This window comes from Ambystoma mexicanum, chromosome 8, assembly GCF_040938575.1.
Source record: "Ambystoma mexicanum isolate Mex_15411 chromosome 8, UKY_AmexF1_1, whole genome shotgun sequence".
In the NCBI taxonomy this organism is placed as follows: domain Eukaryota; kingdom Metazoa; phylum Chordata; class Amphibia; order Caudata; family Ambystomatidae; genus Ambystoma; species Ambystoma mexicanum.
Genome location: NC_090929.1, coordinates 638,567,209 through 638,581,136, shown reverse-complemented (window position 1 = coordinate 638,581,136; position 13,928 = coordinate 638,567,209). Strand labels below are relative to the sequence as shown.

Here is a 13,928-nt window from a genome sequence, read left to right as displayed (position 1 = left end):
GGGAGAAACCTGCATAAAAGGTGAGGCTTTTTTGCTTGGAAGGCAGAGTCGACCACTAGACGAAGAAATACAAAGAAGTAGTTGGAAGAGACGCCTGCGGCAACTCCTGGACAGTTGGTTTGCCCAGTGAAGCCCTGCTGTTGTGCTGAAGCTCCGAATTCGCCTCGACTAGAGAATCCCTGCAAGGACGACTTCTCCCTTTTGAGTTGGTGGGACCAATCCACTCCAAAGTAGGCCGGTCTGGACATCCTCTCGAAGCTGGTTGTATTTCTGCTGCTGCAACCGAAGTGCCAGGGAGAGGAACACCAGATTGTGTGCGTTGGTTTTAAGTCGGACCCGAGCGCTAGGAAGATCATCCGGACTTCCCTTATACAGGACTGACCAAGCCTGAGCCACCTCAACAGAGTGCTGGATCCCAGATCCGAGGAAAGTCTGAAGTGATATCCGAGAACAGCAGTGTTGCTATTTGCTGTCAGGCGCGAGGAGCTGAAACACAGAAGGACTGCTGAATTGAAGTTTGCCCATTGCTGCCGCTGACCTTCCCATTGCAGAGCAGGAGTCCCCAGATATCCTCCCTCTTGTCCCCCCGACTGAGGCTCAGGAACAACAGGATCTGCAGAGCTGTACAGGAACAGAAGCCAGCTGGAACCATTTCTTCTAACCAGAGGTACTGTTAAGTCTAAGAACTCGACTCTTGTTGTGTAGCCTTACTAGTTCTCAGTTGAGACCTCTCCTTTACCTTGCAAATTTGCTAAAGCTTTGCCCTTCACAAGCCTCCCAGCTTGTGGCCCTTCAAGTGTTCTACTTTTCTACCAACATTTCTAAAAACATTGTGCAAGAAGATCTTCAGCTCCCCTTGACATTTTGCAATTACAGGTACCTAAGGCCATATATTCCAGGGAATGAAAAAGGGGTATAGTGGCAGGTGGGCTTCAGCAGAAGTCCCTCTGACCACCAAAAGAGGGGAAGAATGCAAAAACAACATTTAATGAATTCTGCCCTAAAACCTGTGAAAAGCTCTCCAAAAAATGCAGATCTTCATGGTGCATATGAAGCGGCAGTGGTGGCGACTTGTGTAACACATGAATTCAAATTGTAGAGGAACACCTAATGGCAAGAGAAAGAAGGCACTTGTTTTCTTGTTGATGGTTACCTCCGTTTCTGCAATATAAGTGCTTAGTAGGCATTTCCTTTTAAATAGGACAGATGTTTTGGCATTGCTATTTAAGGTGTTGCAGGACCCTTGCATATATTAGGTCATGAAAAGGTGGACATCAACTATGGGGAACTAGTATTTTGGGTTTATAACTTTTACTTCTGGGAGAGAACTAGAATATTTTTTTTTAGAGAAGAGGGTTAGGCAATCATTGAGCACTAGTTGATTGGAATGTATCCTGTTGCATGAGACTGGAGGACTACACCTGACGGGTATCCCCTGAGCAGGGGGGGGCCCTGTGATTTGAGTATCCAGTAGTGATGCAAGTGTGTTGCCTGCACACTGATGTAGGTATCTCTTTTGGGGTGGGAGCAGACCAGAAGCCATGCTCCACTGCCTCATCACTGAATCTCGCAGGTTCCTTCTACAGTGCCAGGCTCTTGCCACAAGCAAATTTAGATTGGAGTGCCATAGAGACAGCCTCAGGATTCGGGCAGTCACACCTTAAAGCTATTTTCCAACCCATAAGTGTTTGCAACAATGCCTGGAGCTTATCAGTAATTTGAACATTGGAGATCACATTCTAGCTTTGAATTATGTCCAATGGAATCTTCCTAGTAAGGAAAAGCAACGGAAGAAGGTGGTGCTGTGTGGCATTGTTTGTGGTGCATAACTGTGTCCCGCATTAACCTCATCCTTTGGGGCTGTCATTCAGTTTAGTAAATAATGGGCCACGAGTTACAAATCTCCCTGAAATTGAAAACAAGGCCTTGGTCAAAAGGCTACAACGATTGTCATGCAAATGAACAGGAGTTGTGGGTCCCTTTGTGAGAAGAGAAAGGATGTTTGTGTTCCCTTTTAACACACCAAGCCCTCAGAAGTAATCAGACTTTTGGTTTGTAGTTTTGCACTCTGCTTTAGAGGCAAGGGCCCAGTGGAAAAGCATAGTGCAGAGCTCCGGAGAGCTGCTGATACTACGGTACTTTCAAAAGCAGAAGGCAAGATTTGTGGATGTTCATTCATTTTTAAGAGCACAGCAATAGTCTAGTTAAAGCTTCAACTGGGAATCAAAGTCATGGACTTCAGCTATTGCTTTACTGGATTCATGTACGGCAATCTCCAGAACTGGTTAAATATACATTGGCTACGTCGTGGTGTCTGAAGTGCGGTCAACCCCTTCATTTTTTTTACATTAAAACTCCCATTTTAAATGTGGATTGTCCCAATTCTGGAATATCCCTAACATTAACATTTATTTCAAAACTAGAGGCTGTCCTGGACTGGTCTTTACATGTTTCCTTGCAAACCGGACAGCTTCCAGTTTGACCAAATACTTGAGATCAAAAACTGCTGTTGGCCCTGAGAAATATTTATTTTGTGCCAGCTTCACTAGGAAACGTTAACTGCGTTATAGGTTGGGGATCCTCCTCTAGCAATCCTATGGCCAAATGGAGGAGCAAACCTATATTGAACCCATTTTGTCCTACCCTCCCTGAGATAGTTAAAGATATTAAGCACATTTTTGTGTTCTGTCCTTGCTATCCTGCACATAGGAAATTGTGGTTTAAACCTCTTTGTCCTATTTGATATATTTACTTTTTGCAAACCAAAACGACCGGTCTCCTAGACACCTCCTCCCTCTCCCCCCCCACTTTCCCTATAACCTCCTCCTATCCCCTTTTTTGTAACCAATAACTGTACATTTATCCCAATATCCGGTGTGTAACTTGTAAGATATGCCTGCAACTGTAACATAAGAAATGTAAGATATTCATGCAACATTAACCTGTAACTGTAACATAAGAAATGTAAGATATATATATATATATGTAAGATTTTCACAAGCGCCCAGTTGCCTAACGGCCCAGTGCGCTCTATAAATATACAATACAATCTTGTGTAGTCCCACAGCTAGAACGTGGTGTACTAGCCATTGGAAAGTTTATTATGGTAGCCTGGTGAGTTAGGAAACTGTATCTGGAATATTTTATAGTTTCAATCTGTTGATGTAAAATGTGTAAATGTGTTCGTTTTTTTAGAGGAGTATTAGGATACCATTTTGGGGAGCTTGTTGCATATAATTTTGATTTAATAAACCTTTTATTTGGATGAATGTATGCCATTTTTTATATAGTTTGATGTGCTTTTATGAACACTTCAAAATTATGCTGATAAAGGAATGAAGTAACCGTAGGGCAAATATTAAGTTGCCGGTTACTAGCCAGCCATACGTCACTCACCATCTCAATTCTACACATACACAGAACACCATTTCTTATTTGCCAAAAGACCAAACTCGTGAGGCAATTGTGAATGCTTTGACTTCTGAGTTTCTTATCCGCCTGCCCTTCTCTGTTCTCAGGATGCTCCCTCGTGACTGTCAAATGCTACTCTTCTCTGCCACTTTTGAAGAATCTGTGTGGAGCTTTGCACAGAAGGTGGTACCTGACCCAAACATCATCAAACTGAAGCGAGAGGAGGAAACACTTGACACCATTAAGCAGTACTATGTCCTCTGCAATAACCGAAACGAGAAGGTGCAGGCACTCTGTAACATCTATGGGGCCATCACTATCGCCCAGGCCATGATCTTTTGTCACGTGAGTCTTTGATGTCAAAGGGGGCGGCTGGGGTCTGGGGGGGTTTGGGGTGTTGTCAGTTGATAAGTATTCTGCTGCAAAACAATATTCCATCAGGTTGCCAATAAAGTCTTGAAGAATAAAACTTTATTCCTTTATTAGACCCGCAAGACAGCTGGGTGGCTCGCAGCAGAGCTGGTCAATGAAGGACACCAGGTAGCCTTGCTCAGTGGTGAGATGATGGTGGAGCAGCGTGCTGCTGTGATTGAACGTTTCCGAGGGGCTAAAGAAAAAGTTTTGGTGACAACAAATGTGTGCGCAAGAGGTAAGTCCTGCCACATTGTTTACGGTTTTAAATAGTTTGTTTTTCAGTGGTTGCCTTGAATATCCATTTGAATCTTCGCGTTTCATTGAAGGCTGTTATCAGGTTGTTTTACATAATGACCATGTATTAATGTCCTCTGTGTCCCTTCTGATCTATGGCTCCTACCACAGATTCCTCATTGCTCACCCAGCCAATACCACATTCAGAGTTTTTGATGCTACAGTAGGAAGAGCTTTTACCTTGGTTCAATGAGATTTGTTCCTCGGGTGCTGAGTACATGGAGAAAGAGTGGAACTGAGGTCATGGGGCGTGATGTGACCTATATATAGTGTGTGTGTGTGTGTATATATATTTCTGATGTTTGTTAATCTGCTTAGAATCACATGCTGTGCATAGGTCCGACATCCAGTGGTCACTGCGGAGTATTGCATTTTGTTTTTCGTAGTCGAAAAGGGGACGTCGACAAGGCGTGTCTAACACTATCCCTATAGTGACGTGCGTTGTACCCACAATCCCTTACGCGTCGAGGTCCCTCAGATTGTTTTTTTCCGCCCAGCTTATGGTCGCCTTACGCGGAGCTCCTAGAGAGACATTGCTAAACAAGTACTACGGACCTCGGTCCTGAATATATACTTACTGCTAAAAGATCCCTCCCCTCGACGTTAGCTGTGAAGCTGTTTCTCCGCCGAGCAAGTTTTCGACGGAGGAGATCCTTCGGCGCTGCCGAACACGTGGCCAGGCCTCGCCGGCCAACATACAGTAGGGAGAGTGGGGGTTCGAACTTTTCTCTTCTCGTCGAGAATGTCTTTCTTTCTCCCCTATCTTTCCCTTGGGGTTGTTATCACCAGTTTTTATTGCCTCAGCTATGGAGAGGACACCTTTTAAGTTTTGCCCACGCTGTAGGGGCAAATACACTTGGAAGGATAAACACAAGCTCTGTAATCGTTGCTTGCCCCTCGATCATAAAGAGGACAGCTGCGCGGCCTGTAAGCTCTTAAAACCAAGAACCCTTAAAGAACGGAAAGTTAAGAGGTGGGCGGACTACGCTATGTCGAAGTCAGTTTCCTCACCCGCCGCCGCTGTTACAGAAAGTGACGAGGAGGGTGATAACTCGACGTCCGTTACGGAAGTCATTAACCCCCAGAAGGAGCGCTCGCGCTCCTCGACGTCCGTCCCCGGCCCCGACAGGCTCGGCTCACGCCCTGCTTATGGGGATGAACACCCCGGCGACAAGGACGCACACAGACCCCATAGGCCTAAGCACACAACCCACGGCTCTTCTTCGAGGACGAAGGATCCACCAGCGCCGAAGGGGACGCAGGGCACTCCGGCGTCGACCTTAGACCGTAAGGGTCTCAAGCCCCACCCGCAAACGCAGCCGCGACCAGCGATTGGGCTTTCATCTAACACGGGCGCTACCTCAAAGACACCCGACGTAACGCTCCATAGAGCGGCCGTCGAGAAACAGCGCTAACGCAGACAACGCCGACTCCAGAACCCTCTACCGACGAACTCGTCGTCGAGAGCCTGGCGAGAATTGTTTCCGAGGACAAACGCAAGCGGACGACGAAACAGACGTCGAATACCGCACCCAAGGAAATAGAAACGCCGAAAAAGCACAAGAGTAGCCAGGAACTGCCCCATTCATCTAAAGGCACTTCTGAACTACCGGAGGGCTTTTCTGAGGGCGACGGAAACCTTTCGTCGACGTTGTGGGAGCGTTCGAAGCGTTTTGAAAGTGACAACACTGATTTCCCCCCTTTAGACTATTCAGGGGTTCCCCATGAGACCATGGAAAGACTCCATTCTTGTATGGAAAAGATGGAGAGGTTTTTGGGTAGCCAAAACCCACCCACACCCAAAAGACCAAGAGAATGGACCCAGGATGACCCTAGGGTCAAGATTCCTAGGCTGTTTCCCCCTTCTACAGATGCATATGACCTCACTGAAGAGGAGCAATACCTCCAGGAAGATGAGTGTTTAGGTGGAGAGGAAGAACATGAGGAGGAGAGGTTTGAGGAAGACCACCAGTTCAGAGTACTACCCTTCGGGATAGCATCTGCACCAAGGGTATTTACGAAAGTGCTGGCAGTGGCAGCGGCCCACCTGCGCAGATTATCCATCCCGGTTTACCCGTACCTCGACGACTGGCTCATAACAGGGGATTCTTACGAAACATGCTTCTCCAGTACCCAAAAGACCGTAGACCTTTTGTCCCGACTGGGCTTCTCCATCAACGAAAAGAAGTCCAGCTTAGACCCCAGCCAAATCAAACAATTCCTAGGGGCTCTAATTCGAACAAAGGATGGCCTCGTCTTCCTCTCCAACAAGAGGGTCCAAAACATGCTGTTTCAGATCCCCCATTATGTGGCAGGTCGAGAGGTGACGGTACGCAAAGCAATGCGTTTGCTAGGGATGATGGCGTCATGTATTTATTTGGTACCTCACGCGCGCCTGCGCATGCGCCCAATGCAAGAGTGGCTCTACAGCCAGTGGTGTCAGGCCAGCGGACAATGGGACGACCTAGTGGTGGTCTCGCAGGCCTTGGTTCTCTCGCTACGGTGGTGGACAAAGGAAAACCTGTTATTAGGGAAAACTTTTGCCACACCCGCAGTGGAAGCCACTCTAACCACAGACGCATCCCTTACAGGATGGGGGGCTCACCTATCCCATCAGACTGCTCACGGAGTGTGGACTCCGAGCTTAGCTTCCAAACATATAAACCTGCTGGAACTATTAGCAGTGTTCAAAGCACTGAAAGCCTTTCAGGAACACTTACAAGGAAAGACAGTGATGGTCCTCAGACAGCACCACAGCCATGTACTATCTCAACAAGCAAGGGGGCACTCACTCTCCAGGACTGTCCAAGCTGTCCCAGAATATATGGAAGTGGGCTCTCAAACACATGTTCCTACTATCACAACATGTACCAGGGGAACTCAATCTGCTAGCAGACAAACTCAGCAGAGACTTCCCCCTACCCAAAGAGTACGAATGGCAATTGCAAGAAGACATCGTCTTAAACGTCTTCACGCAATGGGGTTTCCCGGAAATAGACCTGTTCGCAACCCTGGAGAACTCACAATGCCAAAGTTACGCCTCCAGGTACCCCCAGAACCAGTCCAAGGGGAACGGTCTGTTGATTCAATGGTCAGGGAAATTTGTTTACGCCTTTCCCCCGACTCCCCTCCTCAACAAGGTGGTGCACAAGATGCACCAAGAGCAGGTGACCATGATACTAGTGGCCCCAATGTGGGCCCGGCAGCCATGGTTAGCTCACTTGATGGAGATGTCCCTATCCCCCCCAATCAAACTTCCTTGCCCGTACAACATGCTGTCACAAGACAAGGGCAGGACACTGCATCCATGCCCTCAGATCATGAACTTAGCAGCCTGGCTCCTGAGATCATAGAATTTGGACATTTACATCTCCCTCAGAGATGTATGGACATCCTCAGGGAAGCCAGAAAACCTAATACTCGCCACTGCTATTCTAGCAAGTGGAAAATATTTGTCATCTGGTGTAGAAGTAAGAACATCAACCCGGTTGACTGCTCTGCCACTAACATTATTCTGTACTTGACCCATTTACTGGATTCAGGTCTAGTGTTTAATTCCATTAAAGTCCACCTAGCGGCACTTTCTGCATACACCACTTCCCAACTTAAAGTGTCGTGGTGGAAGATACCAGTTATAAAGGCCTTCATGGAAGGGGTAAAGAGAATACACCCCCCAATAGCTAACCCAGCTCCCGGATGGGACTTAAACGTGGTACTTTCTAGACTCATGGGCACTCCTTTCGAACCCATGCACAAGGCAACTCTTAAATACCTCACTCTTAAGACTGCTTTCCTAATAGCTATCACCTCCATTAGGAGAGTAAGTGAACTACAGGCTCTCTGTATTAGACCCCTTCGTATCAGTTCACAAGGATAAGGTGGTTCTTCGCACACACCCAAGGTTTGCACCAAAATTCATCTCTAAATTTCATGTAAACCAATCTATAGAACTACCAACGTTCTTTCAAAACCCTTCCAACTTGGGAGAAAAAAGTCTGCATACACTAGATGTACGCAGAGCTGTCATGTTCTACATGGAAAGAACCAGATCACTGAGAAAGACTAATCAGTTCTTTGTCTCGGTGGCAGCAGGAAGAGAAGGAGATGCAGTCTCTAAGTCCACTATATCTAGATGGATTGTACAATGCATCACTCTCTGTTACACTCTTGCTAAGAGAGAACTACCCTTCAAGCCCAGAGCACATTCCACTCGAGGCACTGGGGCATCCATAGCATTCATTGCAAATGTTCCCCTTGAGTCCATCTGCAAAGCTGCTACCTGGAGTTCTGTGCACACCTTTACAAAACACTACTGTCTAGATGCACACTCAAGATCTGACTCCCAGGTGGGACAGGCAGTATTAAAACATCTTTTCTCTACTGTTCCTTCTCATAACCCACCGCCAACTCCGGGTACTGCTCGCTAGTCTATGCACAGCATGTGATTCTAAGCAGATTAACAAACGTCAGAAGACAATGCATTACTTACCGTAAAAGCATTTCTGATGGTTGTATCTGCTTAGATTCACATGCGCCCACCCTTCCTCCCCGCTCGGATGGAAGGAACATAGACTTCCTTTTATATCTCTCTCTTCTGTACTCACTCACGTCTAGAAGGCTCCCTCAGGCCACATCATGGTTGAACCATCCTCGTTGTAGGTAGCACCGACCATCACTACCCAGAATTTCCAAATAAACGAAAATACCTCCATCGCAACCGATTCTAGGGGCTTCAATTGAAAGAAAAGCATCTTTATTCAGACTGCTTTTTTGACACAAAGGGAAGAAACTGCCCCATTCCAGGAGCAACGTAAAGCAGCACCCTGTACTTGCAACCATTCCCCAATGCCCTCTTCTTGTAGGTTTCCAACTTTCCAGACTGGTAGGGCAATGAAAGCTAGGCTTTCTAGCACTATGCACTCGAAAGATCACCCCCACCTCGCCAGGCTGGGAGGGAGAAAAATTGACTGCAGCAGTACGACTGGTGCTAGTAGCCACAGACTAGTTATTTACAATACAGGCTGGGGATAACACTAGCAGCTCGCATGACAAATGGCACAAACCAAAGCGCACGCTGAAACCGGACGCAAAAAGTGCTTGGACATAAATCTAAACACAAAGACGAAAGCCTTGTGTGCTTCTACTCCACTTTCAGCAGCCCACAAACGCTTTGACCCCCATTGAAGGGTTCGTTTTTCCAGCAGCCCCCATTCACCAGTGAAAGCTGCCTGGAGAAAGTGGGCTGGGATTCCTGCAGGACGGTTCTGAAGTACAACAGCATCCCCGAGCAGGCAGGTCCGAAGGCTCAGGACCCGAGAAGGACTATATTTTAAACTTGACAACTAAAAGGTGGAAGGAAAAGATACCCTGATCCTATTCCAAGTAAGTGTAAAGTCCACTGAAAAAATTTAATTCATATATGAATTTAACAAGGTGGTTGCTTATCGAAAATAAAGCGGCGGCGTTCACATTAAAAATCTCACTTATTTTATTATGACCATTTCATCTTGGTCGAAGTTTGCCTTATTTACAATAATACCTTGTATTTCACGTAGCACCTACACAGTAGACTGTGGCTTCGTAGCGCTGTAAATAACAGGCGTTACTATTATCCAGCACATTAAAATATAGTAACTCTATCTTTTTCATTCTTTCCATTTTCACGCTAGTGTCAGGGTTGGATGGAATAGCCCCCAGAGCCTTCTTTACTGACTGGGTGCAAGTCTTTATTAAATTGAAATATGCATAATGCAAGAGGTGATAAGGAAGAGGTGTGCTTTAGCGGTTATGTTATTGTTACTAAATGTGGATCCATGAGATCCGGGTCCTAATCCTGCCTTCCCCACTTGAACAACATTGTGTGATCCTGTGCAAATGGCTTGGCCTCTCTGTTGTTTGACCATGTAAGGCTTTCGTGTTAAGAGTGCTGGGAGAAACCGAGAATGATCGCTGCAATGAGCAGAGCTGCGGTGCTGAAGGGGTTCCCCAAAGCAATACATTACAGCTCTACAGAGGAGCGCTGGGCTTTTTTGGGCCAGATTATATTATTGGACATTTAGTCACACGCCACAAACTAGTAATTTGGCGCTAAAACACATGTTTTGTTTCACTTCGGCTAACCTAACTCAAGGGTCCTCATTTCAACGACCACTGAAGAACAAAAAGGCAGATTCTGCACCGATAGGATTCGAAACTCTTGGGACCATGTTACAATTGCGCCTCTACAGTGGGCACGCAATTCACTGAGCTATCTTTCCAGGGAAATGTATTCTAGAGTGACACAGCGTAGGGATGCGGGTCCCCGGGGGGTGGTTGGAAGAAAGAATCCCACTGCCCAGTGCCCACCCTCCTACAGCTGTTCTCCGGTAGTGTCTAACACTGAGCACAGACACACATTTACAGTACACAGTGCATAAATATTCTGTCACTCACACAAACACACACACATGCACACGAACGGCTATGCCTGCATAGCAATAAGAACGAGTTCTTTTTGTCTTCAAGTAATTAAACAGTTGAAATAAATGATGTTTTAAAATACACACAAATGAGATGCATTGGCACGCATACAATAGTTTTAGAAGCAACGTGAAAATGCTATGAAATAAAAAGCAAATGTGGGATGAAGGGAAACAACCAGGCAGAACCTGCAGTTTTAGTTTATAATATACCAAGTACCTTCAGTGGCATCACTAGATTGCATTAACTCATGGTGTCACTCCTGGGGGGATGACACCAACCCTAATGACGCCACTGGGTAGGGGTCAGGCTCCCTCAATTTGTTGGCTTTCTTGCTTGTATTCAGGGCAGGGGGATTACTGCTCCCGTAGTGAAAATCAAAATTTGTCACCAATGGATCTGGTTCTGCATGTTCACTACACTGACCCACTTCGAGATAATAGAGCGATTGCCAGGAAGAAAGCTCCAATTCAGAGTGCTATCACCAGTGTCTGAAATTGAATTACACGCCTCATTGCCAAACGCCAGAACTTAACCTCGCAGAGAGAGTACTTTTGTTGCATTGGTGGTTCAGAGCCTGTTGATAAGAAGAGAACAGGTCTGTGAGAGCGGTGTACTGCACAATTTACACATGCGCAAATAAATGAAGGCAGCCTTAGCAAAAGATGTGGGATTGCGTTTATCTGATAACTTTATTTTTGCAACTTTAAGCGTGGTGGATTCAGACCAATTAGGGTGTCAGTCAGAATGTAGTATGAAAAAAAGCTGCTTGTAATTTACTGACACACCCTTGAGAGCATGCCAAAACTGTGGCTCCCAAAAAACATTTAAAGACGGGTCGGTTAAGTCATATCAGCTCCCTTAGCAATGACTGAACAAGACAGGTACTGTAATCCCATTGAGTGCTCTCACTGCACAGCATTGTGAGAAAATATGCCATTTATTATATGTTAAACTTTGTTGAAGGAGCACAGCAAATCACTGAACAAGCACTGAACAGGGCAGACACAACGAAAGTGCATCAGTAATGGGTACTAGTGCACGCTGCATTGTTCTGCAGAGCCTCGTCCTCCTGTGATAGGTATATAAACTTCTGCAAAGGTTGTATTTTATATGACAGTTAAACTGGATTACCAAACTACATTTGGATGACTTTTTCTAGCAATATAAAATTTAAGTAAATTTTTAAGCATGTGTGTGCTCTACTGCGATAACCACGGTATACCGTATTTTCATTGGAAGGTTATCATACCGTCAAAAAACCAATACCGTGACGCCCCTCATGGCAGCAACGCCATGGTTTCAGACGGCGAGGGCAACGTGGCATCAAGAGACAGCCGAGCGCAAGTCCCCAATCTCGGAAGGTTGTCCGGCAGGGCGGCTATGGGGAAGACCCCCGGCAACACAAGCGCTACCCACAGCACTTCCACAAAGCACATGAAGTCCAACCGAGACTCGACGCGCACGTCGAGTTCTCGGAAAGAGGCATATAGAGAACGGTCCGAATCGGTGTCCTCTGGGCGTTCTAGATCGCCGCATGACTCCAGGCAATCATCCACTATTGCCAAGAGTGCCTCGCTCCCCAAGGTAACGGAAGTTCGATCGTCTGAAGACTAAGCCAACTTCCATCCCCAGACCGCACTCCAGGAGTCGGTGCCCGCAGACCGCGTAACGGCGGCTCCCGAGTCCCTACCTCCACGTTCTAAAGATAGGGACACTACCCCCGAACCTCGACGCCAGGCGTTGGAAGGCTCCGGAGGGGCGAAAAAACAGGGAAAACACTCTTCCGCCCACGGGGAGGGGGGAAAACAGAGGAAGCAGTCTCAGCCTCCTCACACCTCAAACTTCCCACTCCACATAAACAGACATACAAGTCCCAGTCCTCTGTTATCCCAAGGACACCTGCTAAAACCAGTAAGTCTAGTCAGGATAAGGTGGAGAAAGCCCCAGAAAAGATAATTCCCAGTTCTAGAGAATGGTGTAGTGATGACATAGACAGGGTTATGTCAAGGATGTCTTCATTGGCAGATTCTTACACAAAAAACCCTGAACACTTTCTCTCCTATACTCCCGATGGGTCAGCACCCTCAGGCTCTAAGGATCCAATACCTCCAAGTAAGAAGTCCCGGTTTGAAGCCCCAACACGGTCTTCGGACCCCTTCTATATACAGCCCTACTCCCAATATCAAGGGGATACATCCTTTTGTGAGGATCCAGATTTGGGCATGTTGGAAGAGCAAACGGGTACGGGCTACTATGGGGATGATGAGGACCAGGAAGAGGAGGACCCTGAGACCTACAGAGTAGATTCCCCGGTAGAGAAAGAACCCCCGATTACCGACTCCCCTGTCGACAATCAACCTCTCCTGAATGAAGTTCTGTCCCGAGTGGCAGAACATTTCCACATTGACACACAGGGTGCTCAAGATGAGAGGGACTTCGCAGAAGACTTAGTGGGAGAAGGGAGGCCTGTTGCTCAGGCCATCCCTATCCTTAAGTCTATTCAGAGGAGAATAGACCCTTCACTTTGAAATCCTAACCTCACCAGGGCAGTGAACCCCAGGATTGAGAAACTTTTCAGGGCAGCCCAATCAGACCCACTGTATATAAGGTGGCATCTGAAACCAGACTCCCTGGTTGTTACTAACACCTGTAAGAGGGCTGCAACACCCTTGTCATCGTCCGAAGCTCCTCCCGACAAGGAGAGCAAGAAACTGTATGGTTTGGGCAGGAAAGTAGCCTCCACTTCCGCCTACCAGGCAAGGATTGCCAACTCCACCACCCTGTTGGCCAGCTACAACTGCCATCAGTGGGAAGAAGTCGCGGCACTCATAGACTCCGCCCCAGAACCCTTAAAGAGCCAGTTGGCAGGAGTTGCGGCGGAGGGAAGAGCCGTGTCCGGTTGCATTTTAAAAGCAACATTTGATGCCGCGGATAACGCCGGCAGATTGATAGCAGAAGGAACTGTTATCAAGAGACACGCTTGGTTACGGCAGTCTGGATTCAAGGCTGAAACCCAAGCATCTTTGTTAGATAAACCAGCGGAGCCGGATCTGTTTGGTAAGGCGGTCGAGGACGCGCTGAAAAATGCCAGAGACGAATATGAGACACTCAAATCCCTAGGCCAACTAACCAACAAACCCCCTAATCAAAGAGGGAATGGCAATTTTCGTCGCCCACGCGGCCAAAATTCCCAGAGGATCTAACTATTCCCAGGGGCAGGGTACACCGTGGAACAATAACCAACAATCTACCCAGGGTTACGGCAGGGGTAATAAAAGAGGACGTGGTAAGGGTAGAGGCAGTCCCAGTAAAGGAGGCGGCACGTCTCCCCCAAAACAGTGACGCTC

The 13,928-nt window shown here is 47.0% G+C and overlaps 1 protein-coding gene across 1 annotated transcript in view; it reads left to right on the top strand.

Annotated features, from left to right (window-relative positions):
* The window catches only part of LOC138472262 (ATP-dependent RNA helicase DDX19B), an 857,647-nt gene that overhangs the window by 684,332 nt on the left and 159,387 nt on the right, over window positions 1-13,928 (top strand). Inside the window, exons 10-11 of the mRNA XM_069610370.1 lie at window positions 3,519-3,756; window positions 3,898-4,060. Of these exons, the coding sequence (XP_069466471.1) occupies window positions 3,519-3,756; window positions 3,898-4,060 (401 nt within the window). The remainder of the gene's footprint in view (window positions 1-3,518; window positions 3,757-3,897; window positions 4,061-13,928) is intronic.